Consider the following 19,774-nt stretch of genomic DNA (forward strand, 5'->3'; position numbering starts at 1 on the left):
GTCGAGCCGGCCCATTCGTGCCGAAGCATGGCTCTCCCACGTATGAATTGCTAATGCTGGTTTCTGTGAAATTTTCTCGCTAGATAATCATGGTAAACAGTCAGGTTATGTTGGTTGCACTATTGCAATGATTATGTTCTATTTCCATAGTTTCGCTTAAAGATTATTTTCAGGTCCTCAGACTCTTGTTCCCAAGATATCATTGCTCAAGGCACCTTAAATCCCACGACTGGCGAACTTTTACTCAATAATTAACGAATAACGATACAGAATACGCCTGTTATGCGGGCCAATTAAATCAATCCGAGTTACAACACTTTGTAGTCGGAGAGCCCGTGCGCTTTGTGTTTTGCTGGACGTTTTGGAGCGGTGTTTGGGGAATTTGAGACTTGTGCTGTATCGATGAAAAACTGACGCAAGAGAGTATCTGAGTCATGGTCGGTTTTCATTATTCCAATCCAATGATCCAATCCAGCGCTTTTTTGCAAAATTGCATTCCAGTGCAGTATTGTAATGCACGTTTACATGTTTTAATAGTATTCCAGTGGTTGATTGGATCACTATAATAACTATTTGAATTATGTAAACCGGCCAGAATAGAACGAAGTCGGAAAAGTCAAGATTTGACCGAAAAATAGAGATAATAAGACGATTTATTGTCACTAACGCATCTAGTCCACCGACGCTGCGAACTGCGAAATATCTGCGAAACAGCAATAGAGCGAGATGCAATATAACGCATTGTCGTGTGGCGGATGAGACAGTAAATCGGTTCGCCGCTGTTTCGCAGTTCGCAGCGTCGGTGTACTAGTCTGAGGCGTTAACGTTAGCCACTGTTATGTTGCGCAGCAGTTCGTTAATACCAAAATTGCCTTAGGGATTTAAGTGTGGAGAGGTAATAAACAGATAGACACATTTTCGTATTTATAATTTTCAGTATAATTTTTGACGTAAGTTCTCTTACCACATCACATGTCGTAAATGTCCACCAGCTCTCCGACCACAAGTCACAAATCTAGATGCTGGGTCAGCGAGCCGGCCTCCGTCGCCTTTCACTACCCTTAATCTGGACCTGTATCGATTTCGGTCTATTTAAAAAGTGCTCCACTTAGGACAACCTTGTAAAATACGAGTTTCCGACGCGGCGCCGGCTCCTCGACCACTTTCATAATTTTTGGAAATTTCTTAGAGTTGTTACACTATGGCATCCATTACAAGCTCATGCAAGCGACAGTCAATTCCGTCAATCATGAATTATGTTTGACTGATGGTGACTGATAGACTGACGAATGGTATTAGACGGTCACTCAATTCTCTTCAGTTTTATGTCAGTCAAAGCCAAAAATTTCAAAGGTATACGTTTCTAATTTTTTTCCTATTTTGTCAGATATGACAACACTAACTCAAAATTCGTGACTGATGGTTGCATCAGGTTGCATGAAGCAAAAATCAAGATATCCAGATTTTCGTCAATCAACTTCATGCAACCATCTGTCACGCTCTTACACGGTAGGATAATCTGATGGATAATAATCAGTTACAGCCATGACTGTGGTAAAACTGACAGCAAAACCTACCGTGTAATGGATGCCTACCCGATACGATGTCGGAGTTATTAGAATGTGTGATTAGTCGGATACGATTACCTGTGCCAGAATGGTGGCAGTATTTGTATTGTTCTGTGTTCAGCTGTTGCGCTCTACGATCCACAGAATAAAAGCTATATTTTTGGCGATATTTAATAGTTCTAAATTATTTATTTTGGGGACCACCACAAATTCCAACCTGTAAGCCAGGATTGGCAGCGGTAAACCAACCATGAAAACCCTATGATATTATTATCTCTATTAAATTGTTTGGTTGGTGATAAAGATATGCAGCGTGCGCAATCGGATAATTCGTTGAATAAAATCCATACTTCCATACTAATATTATTATTGCGAAAGTGTGTCTGTCTATTACCTCTTCACACCTAAACAGTGGAACCGATTTTTCTGAAATTGGTTATGGAGATACTTTGGGTCCCGGGAAAGGACATAGGATACTTTTTAGTTTTTATCTTAGGAAAATGGCGTGAATGTATTTTTTCACAACGGGGTAACGTGCGTCGTCTAGTAGCTCGCTACGTCATAACTCTAAAATGCTAAAAATACGTAGACGCTACAGCCTACATCTAAGTGGGCCCCCTAGAGGGCCTAGAATCTAGATGATCAATTTAATTGCCCAATTGTGTTGTGCGATACTATTGACCGTTTAGGGTTAATATTGAACATTTTTTCTTCGCCAATCAATTTTATTGTACAAAATAAGGGGGCAAACGAGCAAATGGGGCACCTGATGGAAACCACCTAACCGCCCATGGACACTCGCAATTAACTAAATTGTTCAATATTATTTGTTTATGTAGTGATAATGCAGCGTGGAACAATGCGGCGCGGGCGCATATGTTTACGTCGCAGCCCGCAGGTATTTCGGTCCCGGAACCCGCGGCTCGGCCCACCGCCGCGCGCACAGCCAAAACCCGAAATACGGATCAAGGCGGAACAATATTTATAACTCTATTCCTAGATAGTAGATAATATCTCATATAACTCCAAACTGTCTACTATAAAGTGATATTGAAGAAATTCTACAATGGTTTTTTTTTTAATGAAATAAGGGGGCAAACGAGCAAACGGGTCACCTGATGGAAAGCAACTTCCGTCGCCCATGGACACTCGCAGCATCAGAAGAGCTGCAGGTGCGTTGCCGGCCTTTTAAGGGGTAATAGGGGAGGGTAGGGAAGGGAATAGGGGAGGGTACGGAAGGGAAAAGGGGAGGGTACGGAAGGAAATAGGGGAGCGTAGGGAAAGGAAAAGGGTAGGGCATTGGGCCTCCGGTAAACTCACTCACTCGTCGAGCCGGCCCATTCGTGCCGAAGCATGGCTCTCCCACGTCTAAAACAAAATACCAAGATAATATTATACTACGTAGTATACGCGTACGATTAGTTAGACGTTCGCAAACCCACAAAAATATATATAAGTAAACAAATATCAGATGTTGCCATGCATTTAAAAATAGTTTACTATAATTAGATATGTCCGATCCATTCTAATCTTATATATAAAATTCTCCTTCTATTCTAATCTTATATATAAAATTCTCGTGTCACAATGTTAGGCCGCGTACTCCTCCGAGTACGCGGCCTAACGTACTCCTCCGAGTACGATTTTAACCAAATTTTATATGCATATTCAGTGGGTCTGAGAATCGGCTACTGCATACTTTTTATATTGACAAGTGCATTTGTTGAATAAATAATAGTAAATTATTACAACTCGAGACAGACGGCGACCATTGTTTGTGCGACGGGATAGCGATGGACGTTGCCATCGTGACATACTTATTTAGTCACTTCAATAAAATGATACGGGCGAAATACTTTATACACGTTACAAAGAAACGTTTGCCGGGACAGCTAGTCTTATATACAGGGTGCAATTAAACCTTACTGCCAAATTTTGATATATTGATCCTTGTTAAAAATAAAAATATATAAAATTCTCGTGTCACAATGTTCGTTCCCGTACTCCTCCGAAACGGCTTGACCGATTGTCATGAAATTTTGTGAGCATATTGAGTATCTCTGTCTGGTCTGAGAATCGGCCAACATCTATTTTTCATATCAAAAATTATTTATATGGCAAAACGACATTTGCCGGGTCAGCTAGTATAAATATATAAATGCGGTAGTTTTTATGTTACCTCTTCAGTCTTCACGCTTAAACCGCTGCTAAAATTTAAAATGAATTTGTTATTGAGGTATTTAAGTCCCGATATAGGATATTATCGTGGAAATAATAATAACTTCCATACCGATTTCGGTGACGGTGGCCGGTTTCATTGAAACCAGGCCAGTTACGCAGGAGTAATTTTATAATGCCCAAGTGTGTGCGCAATACACAAGAGCACTCTCTATTCCTTTACTCTCATAACCCAGTGGGACGGAAGACCGACACGACTGGCGAGAGGTCAGGCGCAGGACCGACTTTTTACATGCCCATCCGACGCATGGATCATCTTACTTGTCAGACAATCAGGTGATCTGCCTGCATTGTCCTAACCAAACTTGGAAATAACATGTTTCCAACGCGGGAATCGAACCCACGACCTCCGAGTCAAGAGCCATGCTCTGAACCACTGGACCACGGAGGCGTGGAAATGTAAACTACCTAGAACCCTAAAAATGAATTTCGAAAACGTCTAGTAGTCCGAGTTTAGGCAGCTCTTAGAAAAATCAAGTCACCACAGTAAACTTTGAAGGTGCGCCCTTTCTTGTTAATTGAATTAAGTTTTTGGCTGTCAGTACCATAAAGTTAATATACCTAGCGGAATAGAGAAACAAAGGCCTGAGCAAGAGAGATGTCACTATCAGTAACGCTGCGTGGTAAAAAGAGACGTGTGATACATGACAACAGCACTCTTTTTTGACGTCCAGTCGGCACGTGCAGCACGTTGACAATTTAATCTCATAGAATTCATGTTCAATCATGCTTGTGTAAGTGTATACGTATACATATAAGTATTTTTCACACAGATGAAAACCTATTTCGGTTTCGTTTGACAGCTCGAGATTATTGCTCTATTCCGCTAGGTATATTAACTTTATGGTCAGGACTTACTGAGCCTAACAATATTCGACAATAACGAATGTTTCTACTTTCTCATATCAACTCCATTGAGGGTAAGAAGCCAGGTAAGATCGAAATAACCCACCCACACTGAAACCTAGGGCTACCACTTTCACAATTTTTCTCGTACGGATCCGACTTTAAATATGATGGTACCAGTTTCGTTGACGGTGGTTGCATGGTTGCAATAATGTGGCAAAAAACGCAGTATTTTATGGTGCCCAAGTGTGTGAGCAGTATAAGGCGCACAGGGCGCACTTGCTCTTCTTTAACTCTTGTATCCAGTGGCGCGGGTGACTGACACCACTGGCAACGTCTAAACTCTAGCGACTTTTATGCCCATTCCATTCCCATCCGACGTATGAGTCTTTCTTGTTCGACAATCAAATGATAAGCCTTGTCCTAACCAATCTTAAATTAATAACATTTTTGTCGGAAAGCGAACCCACCAACCTACCCAACTACTATAAATCGAGAGCTTTAAACCATTGGACCACGGAGGTGTTTAGGTTATAAATAGTCCCATATGTGGCAACCTTGAGGCGATACAGCAGCTGAGGGACTTCGGTGTCCCAAATTACTTTCGATATTGATAGGTGATGGAGCATGTGTATGTTATCTCGACATGATCAGTAAAGGTTACGTGAAAGGATCGATGGAAAGGGATATGTAAGGATCATTGAGGCTTATTTTCGTCAATTTCCTATATTAATTTCTGCTTATTAAATCCCAGTTACTTTAGAGTTTAGATCCTTATAGGTACGTACATGTCGTGTATGCTGTCCCACATACTTATTCAGTGTGTCATGACATGATCATTCAGGATCCCCAGTTGGTTTGGGGCCTTTCAGGCGAATGCTGTCTTGTGTACATCGTACATTGAGAGTGAGAGCGATTAGTATGGTTTGTCGACAAGTGTCGATGGCAGATGGCTGCAGGTGTATCTATCTGCCCTTTGCAAGTGTTGTTCGTCTGTAAGAAGCCACGTCTCAACTCCTTTTGTTAATCTATAACATAGCGACGTGTTATGTAAAATCCTAAACATTTCGATTTCTAACTTGGCTGTCGACATTGTGGAATGCAAGTTGTCTAAATACCCTTATTAAAAACGTAAATGGCCGAAATCACACAATGAAAAATGACACAAAGCACTCTCACGAATAGGCTCTACAATTCAGAGTTATTAATTAACTCGCTTAGTGCCTAGTTGCCTGCTTTTAAGAAATCTTATCTTATCTTATATCTTTAAACGAGCAATTCATGTATATATGTATATACTAGGTTATTTGACCGAGCTTTGCTCGGTATTCGATAAAACACAAATAAAATGACATTTTCTAAAAATGATTCCTAGCTAGATCGATTTATCGCCCCCCGAAACCCCCTATATACTAAATTTCATGAAAATCGTTGGAGCCGATTCCGAGATGTGATGAGACAAGAATTGCTCGTTTAAAGATACAAGATATAATAGGAATTTTGGAATCGGCTTCAACGATTTTCATGAAATTTAGTATCCGGGGGCGATAAATCGATCTAGCTAGGAATAATTTTTAGAAAATGTCATTTTATTCGTGTTTTATCGAATACCGAGCAAAGCTCGGTCAAATAACCTAGTATATACATATATACATGAATTGCTCGTTTAAAGATATAAGATAAGATATCAAAGTACATAAACATCTCTTAGACTCAGAGTTATTTTACCACGAAATTACTATGACCCTTATGTGGTATGGTAAAAAAGTCCTGTCAGGGGTAAAAACACTTCGAATGTACATCAAGAAAAGGGCCACCTCTCGTTAAACCAAGATGGCCGTCGGCCGGATGTATTGTAATTATTTCGCCATCTCCGACCGTCAGTCGGCCACCTGTGCTTTCGGCAATTTCCGCGTCTGACAGGATTCTATACGTGCTGAGGATTCCTGAGCCTTCCTATGGTGGATTTGATATGGCAGTAGTTTAGGGTTAGGTATAAATCTGTGGCCTACTTTTTGGCCCAAAATGTAGAGTTCCGATGGGATACTGCACTAATGCACAAGGAAGCAAGTAATGTATAATGTTTTATCAGTCGAACAGATTTCGATTTGCACGGAAGAAAATATCTTAGACATTGTTTATACTTTACACGGTCGTTCTGGCATCAGTTCAGTCCGTTGCATCAGTCTGATCCAAACTGACGTGATAATGATCGTGTAACCGTTTGATTGATCTTTTTTTTTCATATCATTCTGGCGTCTCCGACTGATGGAGTGAACTGATGCCAGACTGACCGTGTAACCGAACTCTTAGAAAGAATCTATCATAATCTTAGATCATTTTAACATTAAGTAGCTACTTTTTAATTAACCAACTCTTTTGTACGGTTCCTACTTCCTGTAGGATTCATCGTTGGTATTCTATTTGACACAATGTGGTCATGATTCACTGCAAACCTAACCTTTTGAAAGAAATGAACATGCAAATAGTTGAGTAGATGATCTTTATATCAAATAGGCTCTACAATTCAGAGTTATTTTTACCTGTGACGGCGTCTTTATAACAACAACATAAAGATAATTTTCCTAAATGTCTTAAGTAGTATAACTACGAACAAGGCTAAAAACCAGACTGGTTTATAGCTGGCGTAGGTTTAGTTTGGCCAAAAGTTGTTATCGGCGTGCTGTGGCCTGTGGGCGAACTGCCTAATGAATATTTAATTCTAGATAAACATTCAGATATTTCCTTAAAAAAGAATATGAAAGGGGCTTGTATGATTTAGTCAACTTGTAGGTCTTAAGACAATAAGTACTTACATTATTTTTTCATGTCTACTCTAGTAGTGAAACTAATAACAAACTAATCGGTAAAATTTATGTAATTTATTAAAAAAATATCTGTATGAAGTAACTTATGCTGAAAGTATGTCTGTTTACCATAAGGGGTATTAAGAAATCGATTTTTTTAATTAAGTAATCGAAACCCTTACAAATTTTTAAACCCATTTTTTATGAAAATCGATTTTAAAAAAATCGATTTGTTTAATTAATCGAAACCCTTACAATCGATTAAAAAAATTGACAATCGAAAAAAAACAATCGATTGTTCCATTAATCGATTTCGATGTTACAACACTACTCTCCAACCGTCTTACGGTTTTTCGATCAGCACGAAAATCTGACGCGACACAGTTTTTACCCATCCCACAAAAGTGCTCAACGCCGCTAAAGAAGTTTTCACTTCAATAAATCAATAATATTATTGTTCGTAACTAAAATAACTTACAAACTCTACTTATTAAAATAATTTCCCGGAAAACGCGTATTTTGTGATTTTAACCTTAGTATCCATGTCACATGTGTCCGAAGAGCGAAGCCACAACTCTGTTGCGACTTGCGTAATGCGTTGCGGTTATCTGTACGTACGGCAGTGTCATTGCGTATAAGCAACTGGTGTTTGGCATATTGTTGTATGCGTAATTTTTGACAGACAGCACATATTACTGTCAGCCAGTCAAAAGTTGCTCATCTGTCGCAAAATACGCAGTATCTATGTTCACACTGTGCAATTTCATCTTCAATTTTCGTCATCAACTTTCATATTGGCGCATTCAATAATTGAATGCGTCAAGGAAGAAAAAGGTACAGTGTGGACAAAGTTATTCAACCTGAGGAAGAAAGCATTTGTTACTTCTACTACGTTGCGTTGACGCACGACAACAAACAAAACGGTGGTAGTGCAATGTGTCAAATTGTCAATCCTCCCACCTCTGCAGACAGGACTGTCGAAACACCGTGTTCGACAATACAATGCATAAAATATGTGTGTCAGGCTTGTTATGATATGTATGTAAAACGTAGCGTTGACGCTGCGACGACGCAACGCAACGGATCAATATGGCCTTGCTCTAAGGAAATGTGGGAGTGGGAACTTTCAACCACATCCCCTTTTCCTGGTGTGGTCACGGGGTATACCATACCTACATACTTCCTATGTGACAACGAACTGCACCGATTTAGATCCAGTTCAAAGATTTAGCGCATCTGAATGTTTTTGATCGCACTCCGAAACTTTTTTTAAAACACTTTTTTTAAAAGTATCGAAATAAAGTGTACCTACTTGTTTGGCTGAAAAAATTGCCTGGAAGTTACGCGGAAACAGAAAAATGAACATTGAACATGCACTTTATTGCAATAATTTAAAGTTTTTTTTTTTAATACTCACTGCTGCGTTTCTCTTGGTCTGGGCTAACCCTTATAATACCTGCATCGAGAAATTACAAGATAAATAGTTTTGGTCGGACGCTGTAATTAGAGTATTTAATATTTTACAATTTTGGTTCTATCGTTAAATCATCAATGACTCAAAATTCAAAGAATTTACTACAATACTAAGTGAGTTTAAGAATACGATTATAATAATGAGCACATTGTCGAAAAAAATCGAGACATACTCCATCGTTTATGAAGCGATTTACATGTTTTTTGCAATCCGCAAGAAGAGGCGAAAAATTTTAATGATAGCACTTACTGCCTAATGCCTATATGTTTCATACATATTTGACCAGCCAAGCGAATAAAGATGGAGGTTTTTTTATATCAGCCAGGGCACTTAGTCAATTTGCTTTCGATAGTTTTGCAGCAAAGTTAGATATCAATATCATTATGGCATTTGACATAACGCATCTCTAAGTAATATGTCACTTGAAATAACATCAAGTGCCTGTTTCACCACTTTCTGATAAAGTGCCTAATAGGCTATTCACAACTTTTTTGGAAGATTCTCCATACTTACTTGATCTGTCAAGTTAATTGGTGGATAGCCTTATCAGGAAGTGGTGAAACAGGCCCTTAGTCATGCCCGTACATTTTTGATTTGTATCTTCACATTAAAAATTATCGAATCAAGAATAAACCTAGAGCTACTTAGCTAAGTGATATTACGATGTTTTTTTTTAATGAAATAAGGGGGCAAAAAAGCAAACGGGTCACCTGATAGAAAGCAACTTCTGTCGCCCATGGACACTCGCAGCATCAGAAGAGCTGCAGGTGCGTTGCCGGCCTTTTAAGAGGGAATAGGGTAATAGGTGTGGGTAGGAATGGGAATAGGGTAGGGGATTGGGCCTCCGGTAAACTCACTCACTCGGCGAAACACAACGCAAGCGCTGTTCCACGTCGTTTTTCTGTGAGAACGTGATATTTCTCTGGTCAAGCCGGCCCATTCGTGCCGAAGCATGGCTCTCCCACGTATAAATAATGGTCTACGTTAAATGCCATACAATATTGATTTGTAACTTTTCTTTTGAAATTATCGAGTGTGATTTGTCTAAGTGCCCAGTGCTACTAGTATTGAAGTCTAGTAGAGTCATTCCGATGCAAATGACAGTCAAAGCGCATCTAATTATCGTGGGGCCGGCGAAAAAACGTTATCGCACCCGTGAATCCGAATTATACTTGTAAATGAGGTTTTTTCGGCTTTTAATCACCGCTTTGTTCTATGGTGCAATGATGCCGGCTTATTACAGGCGCTGGGCGGACGTGTATATGTTAATATTGGCAGCTTTATGTATTTCGATAGGTCTTTATAAAATAATTTGGATAGGTAACCCTTATGAGCAGTTTTCGGGGCATTAACAAGTATCTACTAGACGGAATTAATTATGCCTTAGGTATAAAATTAGAATAGTGGAAAACATTTGACAGTTTAAATATTTTGGTCGCTTGACCAAACTCAATATGTAATATACATATTTCCTACTCCTCCTATGACCTATCTTTGTCTGATTAAATTCGTTGCGGGTCCCAAGACAGCTTTAGCATGTCCCTCGGGCACCCTGAGATCATATCAAAGGGTTTTCGAGGTTGGATACCGCTGTCGATCCAGGCGACACAGGAAATACAGTAGTGGGAATGTGTGGTGGGCCAAAGCCCGTTTAAAAAACTCAATATGAAAATCGCTTAGCAGCACCTTAATCGTGCGCATGCACACATGCTCATTACTCACGTGAACGCGCGTGCGTACTCTTCAAGTTCTTACTTCTTGCCTTTGTTTTTAATGATATTAGTGTCCAATCTTAACACCCAACTTTTCTCAATTCCAGCATGGAAATCAAAGTGGAGCCTGGCATGGAGGGGGCGTTGGTGGCGCGGCCGATCAAAGAACGCAAGAAGCACGACCGCTTCAACGGCATGAGCGAGGAGGAGGTGTCGCGGCGGACGCTGCCCGACCACCTGGCCGAGAACCTCGACATCATCATTGTGAGTACGATCGGCCACATACCTGTGCTAGCTAGTGGTGGTAGTCAGTAGCATAATCTGTAGCATAGCGCGGAGAGAGAGCGCAGAGATAGGTCGCAGTGCGGAAGCTTGTTGAGAACGTCGAATGCATTGTGAGTACCTTACCGTAGCGCTAGGTGGATACTACAGTACTGGCGAAGAGCTGTGCCGTGCGCTTATCCATGGTTGCATCTATGAGGGCTTGGTAGGAAAAATGACTGCTAAGCAACAGTGTCCAAAGTCAACCGAGACTCAAGGTACTAGAGTGTGCATTTGGAAATTCCATATTCATATACACTCACTTCACTGCATAGTTTGGCCAGCAAGTATATAAAACAACCTTACCGTAGCGCTAGGTGGATACTACAGTACTGGCGAAGAGCTGTGCCGTGCGCTTATCCATGGTTGCATCTATGAGGGCTTGGTAGGAAAAATGACTGCTAAGCAACAGTGTCCAAAGTCAACCGAGACTCAAGGTACTAGAGTGTGCATTTGGAAATTCCATATTCATATACACTCACTTCACTGCATAGTTTGGCCAGCAAGTATATAAAACAGTATCGTAACTTCTCTAAAAAAAGACTGTCCAAATCGGCGCACGCGCCATTTACATTGACATCTCTTTCATGACTGAACTGCAGGCTTAGCATGTTAAACTGAAGAAATGTATCTTTTTCTCTTTTTATTATCTTTCTGACTATATTCTACTAACATAGTGATGTTCCTCGTTCCAGATCGGCATAAACCCTGGTTTGTTCGCGGCGTACAAGGGCCACCACTACGCGGGCCCCGGCAACCACTTCTGGAAGTGCCTGTACCTGTCCGGCCTCACGCGCGAGCAGATGAGCGCCGACGAGGATTATAAGGTACAGTTGTATAGATAAGACTTTGTAGATCACAATAAACTTGGGGATACGGTCTTAAGGTCCGCACTAAATGACATTAAGGCTTTATACAATTTGATTTGTGATTAGGAGAAAAGGACTTGCACTAATCAGTCGCTGTCCACGCATACTTTCTCCTAATTACTATTCACCTGCACTTATCACTAATCGAAGTGAATACAGGCCTTCACAACGATGCGACGTAAAACTACAAAGTAATAAACTTGGAAATGCATACACATTACACAAACAAAATTAATGTGTTGTATAATTGCAATAGTCTGTCTTAAGACTGTCGTGACGTAAGCACCCACCAATGTGACTACATTAGTAACGCAAAAGAATTGAAAACCTAAAAGATTTTAGGTATCGCCAGATTTCCTTTGCTAGTTTGTCACTTTGTGTATCCTTCGAAAGAAACCCTTAGTGAAATATTTGCTAGACATACTATCAGTTGTAAGTTGCTATAACCGGTAATTATAAATATTGCCGGTTAAAAATAAATACGCAGGCTTCTTATAGTCTTACGGCCGCACCTAGAGACACAATATTTTAATTATTACTCACTTAACTTTAATGTTATAAAGAAATGGACAAAGATGTATGAAATTTGTGTAATCTTCATGAAATTAAAGTTAATTATTCATATTCTGAGACGTCTGAGTGCAGCCGTTAAACCCATGGTAGACATTCAAGGTCCATATTTTATTAAAGTATTTTTTTCCAATTCCAGTTGTTAAATTTCGGCATCGGCTTCACGAACATGGTGGCTCGGCCGACGAAGGGCTCAGCTGATCTCACCCGGCGCGAGATCAAGGAGGGATCGGCGATACTACTGGAGAAGCTGCAGACATTCCGGCCCAAGGTCGCAGTGTTTAATGGCAAGCTGATCTATGAGGTGTTCTCCGGGAAAAAGGATTTCTGCTTCGGCAAACAGCCTGATACCATCGCGGGGACTAACACGGTGAGTTAAGTTGTTGTTGAGGGCTTAGTGACAGGCTTACAGTCATAGATTACAGTTAAGGGGGCTTAGTTACTGACTTACAATTCTATAAGGATGTTTTGATGGGGATGTGAATATCACCGCCATCCCGATGCAACCAATATCATCTCAAAGGTCTATGTGCACGTGGTTAGAACTGGTATCGTTTTGACTCTGTCACCCACTCGTCGAAATCTCCTTGTCGATCTTTACACGTCATAATAGGTCATTGTTGTAAATTGATATAATTTTATTCTAGATCAGCACTGTAAACTGTTAACAGTGACCAGTATATTATAATGGATGCTTGACTGAATTGAAATAATTTTCAATACTGTATAGAATTATAGATCCAGCAACAATGAAATGTGAAATTTAATAGTGTGCTACAAGTATGTGCTTGTATTAATAAGCTTTATCTCTCTCCGCAGTACATGTGGGTGATGCCGTCGTCGTCGGCGCGGTGCGCGCAGCTGCCCCGCGCGGCCGACAAGGTGCCCTTCTACGCCGCGCTCAAGAAGTTCCGCGACTATCTCAACGGGCTGCAGCCGCACGTGGACGAGGCGGAGCTCATATTCCCCGACACCACCGGCCGCCGCCCGCAGGAGGAGATGGAGATCCGCAGGTAGGCTGTCCCCCTCGCACCGCGTGCTGCCGTCCCGTTCCCGCCGCGACCACCTCGGCGTGCTGCAGCCGCACGTGGACGAGGCGGAGCTCATATTCCCCGACACCACCGGCCGCCGCCCGCAGAAGGAGATGGAGATCCGCAGGTAGGCTGTCCCCCTCGCACCGCGTGCTGCCGTCCCGTTCCCGCCGCGACCACCTCGGCGTGCTGCAGCCGCACGTGGACGAGGCGGAGCTCATATTCCCCGACACCACCGGCCGCCGCCCGCAGAAGGAGATGGAGATCCGCAGGTAGGCTGTCCGCCTCGCACCGCGTGGTGCCGTCCCGCTCCCGCCGCGACTACTTCGATGGGCTGCAGCCGCACGTGGTCGAGGCGGAGCTCATATTCCCCGACACCACCGGCCGCCGCCCTCAGAAGGAGATGGAGATCCGCAGGTAGGCTGTCCCCCTCGCACCGCGTGCTGCCGTCCCGTTCCCGCCGCGACCACCTGGACGTGCTGCAGCCGCACGTGGTCGAGGCGGAGCTCATATTCCCCGACACCACCGGCCGCCGCCCGCAGGAGGAGATGGAGATCCGCAGTTAGGCTGCCCCTCTCGCACCGCGGTCTGCCGCCCCTCTCCCGCCGCGAAGCGACAACGATCTCTGTGTCATTCTCTCTTCTAAGTGCAGTATGCTGTTGTTTCTCTCTACTCGATGAGCGCAGGTAATTACTTATGATTTAAAAACATAGTTTTATTAGATGAGCTTGGCTTAAAAATATTAAATAACTTACAATATAATATGTATTATATTATTACGAAGATTTGTTAGTTAAGCTGGCGTGATTAATATAATGATTAATGATATAATCACGATGCTAAAAATTCAAATGAAAGCACCCATACAATATAAAATTAGCTTCGTCGATGACAGATTAAAAATGCTGCACAAAGCGGTCTCAATTCCAGGCTGACAATGGAGCCCGAGCCGGGCGACACCATCATACTGGAGGACGGTACTGAGGTGCCCCTGAAGAAGAAGAGGGGGCGCCCCAAGAAGGTGAAGCTGGAGAATGGCGAGACTGCGCCCCCGGTGCCCAGGGCGCCGCGCCAGCCGCGACCGCCCCCCGTGTTAGACCCCAACGGTGAGCTACCGCCCAAGAAGAAGAGGGGGCGGCCGAAGAAGATCAGACCCGAAGAGCAACAGTTTCTGATGCAGCAGCAACAGCAACAGCAGCAGGTAATATTCACTGTTTTGTAGGATGAAAAGTTAAACCCAAATGAGAAGTATGTTTTAACTTTACTGGAGTAAAAATAAATAATTTTAAGTATGTATTGAATTGATTGTTTTGCTGCCATGCCGTTAAATTTATTAATAACATACAATGATTTTTTGCTTAGTATTTAACACAAATTAAACATTTGTTAATTTTCATAAGTTTAGTCGACTATACTGATCAAATGCAAAATTAACTAAGTCTATTCTGATGTTAATCGGAAAGTATCACCCTGAGTGCGACTGTTCAATAAATTTTTATCAATACTATATCGTTATGTATACCCAGTACAGTATAATATGTTTGACTTTTTGTTCTCCAGCAAGCGAACTCGATGATCCAGCCACAGCTGTCGCTGTCGCAGCTGCCGCACGAACAGCAGTTCCTGCACGGGGAGTTCCCGCAGCAGATGGCGTCGCCCATCCCGCAGAGCATGATGTACGGCGTCCAGCACCAGCAGATGCCCGACGGCTCGCCCTACTACCAGCCCAATAACGCCGGTGAGTTGGACGTGAGATGTTATTTTTACATATAGTATACAGCTGTTGTAAACGTGGCTGTTTTGTGCGCGGCAACAAAACAAAAGGGCAGCGCTTTGTCATGACTGATCTCATTTGCATATATACATAAATGACGTCATTTTCCGCAGGCGGCATGGACTCCCCGCTCGAGGTGGGCGGAGGCGGGGGCGGGTTGTTATCACGCGGGTACGCGTCGCCGGGCGGCGCGGGCGCGGCGGGCTACGCGTCGTCGCCGCGCGCCGTGTACGCGTCGCCGCGCAGCCAGCCCTACTCGCCGACGCCGCAGCGGCTAGCAGCGACGCCGCAGCCGCAGCATCAGGTAATACGAGACACAGATTACTATTATTCGATCGTTGATCATAGAAAATTTCGATTTCGCGTTCTTGTTACTTATAATAGATATACAGTTTTCTACGTTCTCTGCGACTGGACTGTACAATAAAGTGTATAATTTATAACACGCAATAATTGTACTAGACATAATATTCAAACTTTAATTTGTGAGTGTCCCATGTCACATTAACAAAAATTAGTTGACATAATATATTAGTTATCCTACTAATATTATAAAGGCGAAAGTTTGTTTGGATGTATGGATGTTTGTTACTCTTTCACGCAAAAACTAATGAACGGATTTTAATGAAACTGTACAATAATATAGCTTATACATCAGAATAACACATAGGTGTAGCCTATGTGTTATTTAACCGACTTTCAAAATGGGGGAGGTGCTATGTTCGTTTTCTTTTGTTCAACGATTACTCCGCCGTTTGTAAACTGATTTTCAAAATTTTTCTTTTGGTATATAGGGTATCATGCCAATTTAGTATTATATTCACAAAAGTGGTGATCTGATGGAGGATCCATAAGTAATCGAGGGAACTCCTCAAATTTTATAGGGAAACGTGTGGTGACTTCGGTTTCGTGAGAAGTATTCTAAGCATATGCTACCAACAAGTAAGATTTTGCACCGAGGCATACCTGATATACCGTGGTTCGGAAGGTGCTGAGAGAACTCCTAATTCTTTATAGACACAAGTTTTGGACTTTCGGCGTTGTTTTAAGAACGGAAAGCATATTATGCTACTATGCAAATTACATTCATCGTCATCATCATCACTACCATATTACACTATGCGTCGTCGATTATGAGCCTATTATGTGTTATTGGTACTTTTCATAGTCTTTTAGATCGAGACTCGAGTTTGTCAAGCGATAATTTTAAAAAATGTAATTATAAACCTGAAGAGTATGTTTGCTTGAACGCGCTTACCTCGGGAACTAAAGGTCCGATTTAAAAACTTATTTCAGTGTTAGATAGCTTATTTATCGAGTAAGGCTATAGGCTATATTATATGTATCTTAGCGTGATAATTCACGCTAATACTAATACGACCAAAGAAACTCAGGAAAATGTGGGGAAAATGGGGGAAATATTAGAAAGGGTTTATCTCACGAACTACTGGAGCAATTTTTATGGCAATATTTGGCACAGATATAGAGTAGACCACGTGAAGAGAGTAGGGACATAAGCTATTTTTTATGGGAAAATGTACGGTTTCCGTAAAATTCCTAATTTACGCGGGCGAAGCCGCGCGGGACATCTAGTTTATCATAAAGTTGCTTAACAAATAGTCAAATCAAAGTAAATAACATCCATGTATCGACTTTAAAAAAATAAGTAAAAGTTATTTTTAAAGCGTTGCTTAACAATAGTCAAATCAAAGCTAAGGACACCCGTATATGAAAAAACTTAATCAACTATCCATTAACGACAAATAGGATCTGTCTGCACCACAGCAGTTCCCGTCGAGTCCGGCCGCGTTCAGCGCACCGTCGCCGCCGCGCGCGCCGTACAGCTCGCCTGGAGTGGGCGGAGTCGGCAACGTGGGCGGCGTGGGCGTGGGCAATGTGGGCAACGTGGGCGGGGTCGGTTCACGGTCGTTCGCCGCGCGCTCGCCGCTGTACGCCAGCAGTCCGGCCGCGTACCGACAGCAGCCGAGCCCGGCCGCGCAGCCTCGGTTTTCGCATGAGATGCCCTTCTCGAGGGACGCCACGCCTCAGGTGAATACATTTTACTGTTGTTTTATTTAATTTACTATAAGGCCTATATGCAACTGTATAAATTAATTTTACTATAATGTTTCTTATGTTTATGGAAGACTAGACATGATATTTTGACAATTAACAAAACATGTTTGGTTTTGTTTTATTATGTTTTTAACTAAACTAAACAATCAGAAATCAGTCTTCAATATACCTGTAATATAACAAAACAATTAAGATAAAATGTCGATTTGTTGGTTGGTTTGTAATTATTATATAATTAGTTGGTGTATCGTAAATTTTCTTTGTAAACGGATTCATCAATCCTATTATGTCGAAGGAAACTTAATACATTTTTACCCTACAGGCACAATCAGCACCGTACGCGCGGTCGCCGGCGCCGGCGGGCGTGGTCGGTGTAGTGGGCGGGGGCAGCACACCCTTTCCCGCGGCGTCGCCGGCGGGCGCGTTACACTCGTACACGCCCTCCCCCGCCCACACGCCGTACAGTCACCACTCCTCCCCCGCGCCTACTTACACGGAGTCGCATCATTTTAGCAACCAGGTGAGGGAAAATGTATGTCATAATAAAAAATATTCCCCATATTATTAAAAATATCTCACGCAAAGTTGGCGTCCTTAACTGTCAATTAATGTTCTCATATTCAGACAATAATAATTTATGAAAAAAAAGTTATAGTAAAGACGCCTCAGAACGTATTTCCTCTATATAATATAAAAACCCATGAGAAATAAAAAGTTCCACTTTGTCTTATTTTTTTCTATACAGACGCATAGTCTATAAAAAAGTGAAGAAATTAAAAAGTGGCAACATCGTAGTGTCATCCCTTTTTTCTTGGATTGATTTGAAAGAGATGACACTACGATGTTGCCACTTTTTAATTTCTTCACTTTTTTGACAGGCCATATTTGTACAATATTTTGTCCATGATATTGTGTTGTCGACAGACAGACCAAAATTTGTATAATTATATCGTATACACAGTGTCAATCCTAATTTTAAAAGGAGGCTAATGCATAATAAAGAAATGATAACACTAACGTATAATCTCCAGGGTGCTGGCGGCGGTTCTGGCGGCGGTTCCGGCGGGTTCTCGACGGAGCTGTCGTCGGACATCGGCGCGGCGATCTCGTCGCCGGGGCCCGTGTCGCCCGGCATGGCGGCGCTGGACTTCGAGCCGCCGCGCTCCGACCACAGCCCCATGGGCAGCACTGACATGCACCCCGGCAGCAACAGCAACTCCTCGCTGTCCGACTATAATAAGGTGGGTACTGGGTACTGCCTATACCCGGTTTGAGTTCACTTTGAAATTATGTGTATAAAAAAACTTGACAAATTTAAATTTGTATTTAAATTTCTGGCCATTTACATTGGTACCATTATTGACGCCCATACTAAGCTTTGTTTTAGCACATTCAAAAGGCGTATTTGTCAATCAACATGTTTATGGATTTCTACTTTTTAAAATATAAGTTTTTTTTTTGTGAAAAGGAATGATTAACAAACGATTAGCATGAAGAAAGGAAGTAGGTCAAGTAGCCTATTATTGTTATTACGATATTCAATTTAATGTTACTGGAAGCCTTAAATGAGCTTTATGTCATCCACAATTGTAATCTTACTGAAAAAATTTGGCAAGCTGTAAGTTTTCGTAAGAAAATCAACAAAAAAAATTATTAAAAATAGGTTGTCCTGCCTTGAAAATTAGTAGTATAGGCGTTGCAATGCAACAAACTTACTACATATTATACCGCCAAAACCATTCTATCGCTTAAGTCTGCGTTTCCACCAGTGATGTGAGATGTGTTACGAGGAATGTGTTTTTGAGAACCAATAGAATCGGTTCATTGACTTGACGTTGCCGTCACCTCGCTCAGCGCAGCGATTCTATTGGATCCTAAAAACACATTCCTCGAAATTCGCAACATAGATCTAGTGGATACCCAGGAAATACTAAACATATAATACGTTAGCAGCAAAGCAACCCCGGCGGGGCGGAGCTGTCGCCGGCGGCGGGGGGCGGCGCGGTGGGCGGGGCCTTCGGCGGCGCGATGTACGACGAGGGCCGCCTGCAGTACCAGGACAAGCCCGACTACCATTATCAGCAGGAGCAAGGTACGGATACTATCAGAGAAGTTGATTCATACTCGTAGGCAGATGGCGGACCTAAGTAATTTGGTCGAGCTATGTCAAACACAGCCGAAAGGGGGGCTAAAATGGTCACATTTAGCAATTTCTCTCAGTCAATTCAGCAAATGAATATTCAAAACTGTCAAACTGACGAATGTCAAATTAGTACGAATTACTAGACATGAATTGCAGACTGCAGAGTGACCATTCTGCGATCATATTTTGATTTTCCAAAGAGACCATTTTAGCCCCGCAGATCACAATTAACATTGAATTCACATGATCCAACCAAATCAAAAACAATAGATTGTTCGATTAATCGATTTAGATGTTACAACACTACTCTCCAACCGTCTTACGATTTTTCGATCAGCACGAGAA

The 19,774-nt window shown here is 42.0% G+C and overlaps 1 protein-coding gene across 6 annotated transcripts in view; it reads left to right on the forward strand.

The window, feature by feature from the left end:
• The window catches only part of LOC121736822 (trithorax group protein osa-like), a 101,506-nt gene that overhangs the window by 72,235 nt on the left and 9,497 nt on the right, over window positions 1-19,774 (forward strand). For 2 of the 6 annotated variants that reach the window (XM_042128236.1, XM_042128234.1), the window contains exons 3-13: window positions 10,753-10,909; window positions 11,662-11,793; window positions 12,545-12,775; window positions 13,225-13,418; window positions 14,352-14,637; window positions 14,997-15,174; window positions 15,324-15,514; window positions 16,978-17,259; window positions 17,609-17,806; window positions 18,318-18,527; window positions 19,237-19,378. In XM_042128236.1, coding sequence (XP_041984170.1) covers window positions 10,753-10,909; window positions 11,662-11,793; window positions 12,545-12,775; window positions 13,225-13,418; window positions 14,352-14,637; window positions 14,997-15,174; window positions 15,324-15,514; window positions 16,978-17,259; window positions 17,609-17,806; window positions 18,318-18,527; window positions 19,237-19,378 — 2,201 coding nt within the window. The remainder of the gene's footprint in view (window positions 1-10,752; window positions 10,910-11,661; window positions 11,794-12,544; window positions 12,776-13,224; window positions 13,419-14,351; window positions 14,638-14,996; window positions 15,175-15,323; window positions 15,515-16,977; window positions 17,260-17,608; window positions 17,807-18,317; window positions 18,528-19,236; window positions 19,379-19,774) is intronic. The other 4 variants (XM_042128235.1, XM_042128238.1, XM_042128237.1 and 1 more) reach the window with 4 other exon arrangements.

The sequence above is a fragment of the Aricia agestis genome, chromosome 19 (genome assembly GCF_905147365.1).
Source record: "Aricia agestis chromosome 19, ilAriAges1.1, whole genome shotgun sequence".
Lineage (NCBI taxonomy): Eukaryota > Metazoa > Arthropoda > Insecta > Lepidoptera > Lycaenidae > Aricia > Aricia agestis.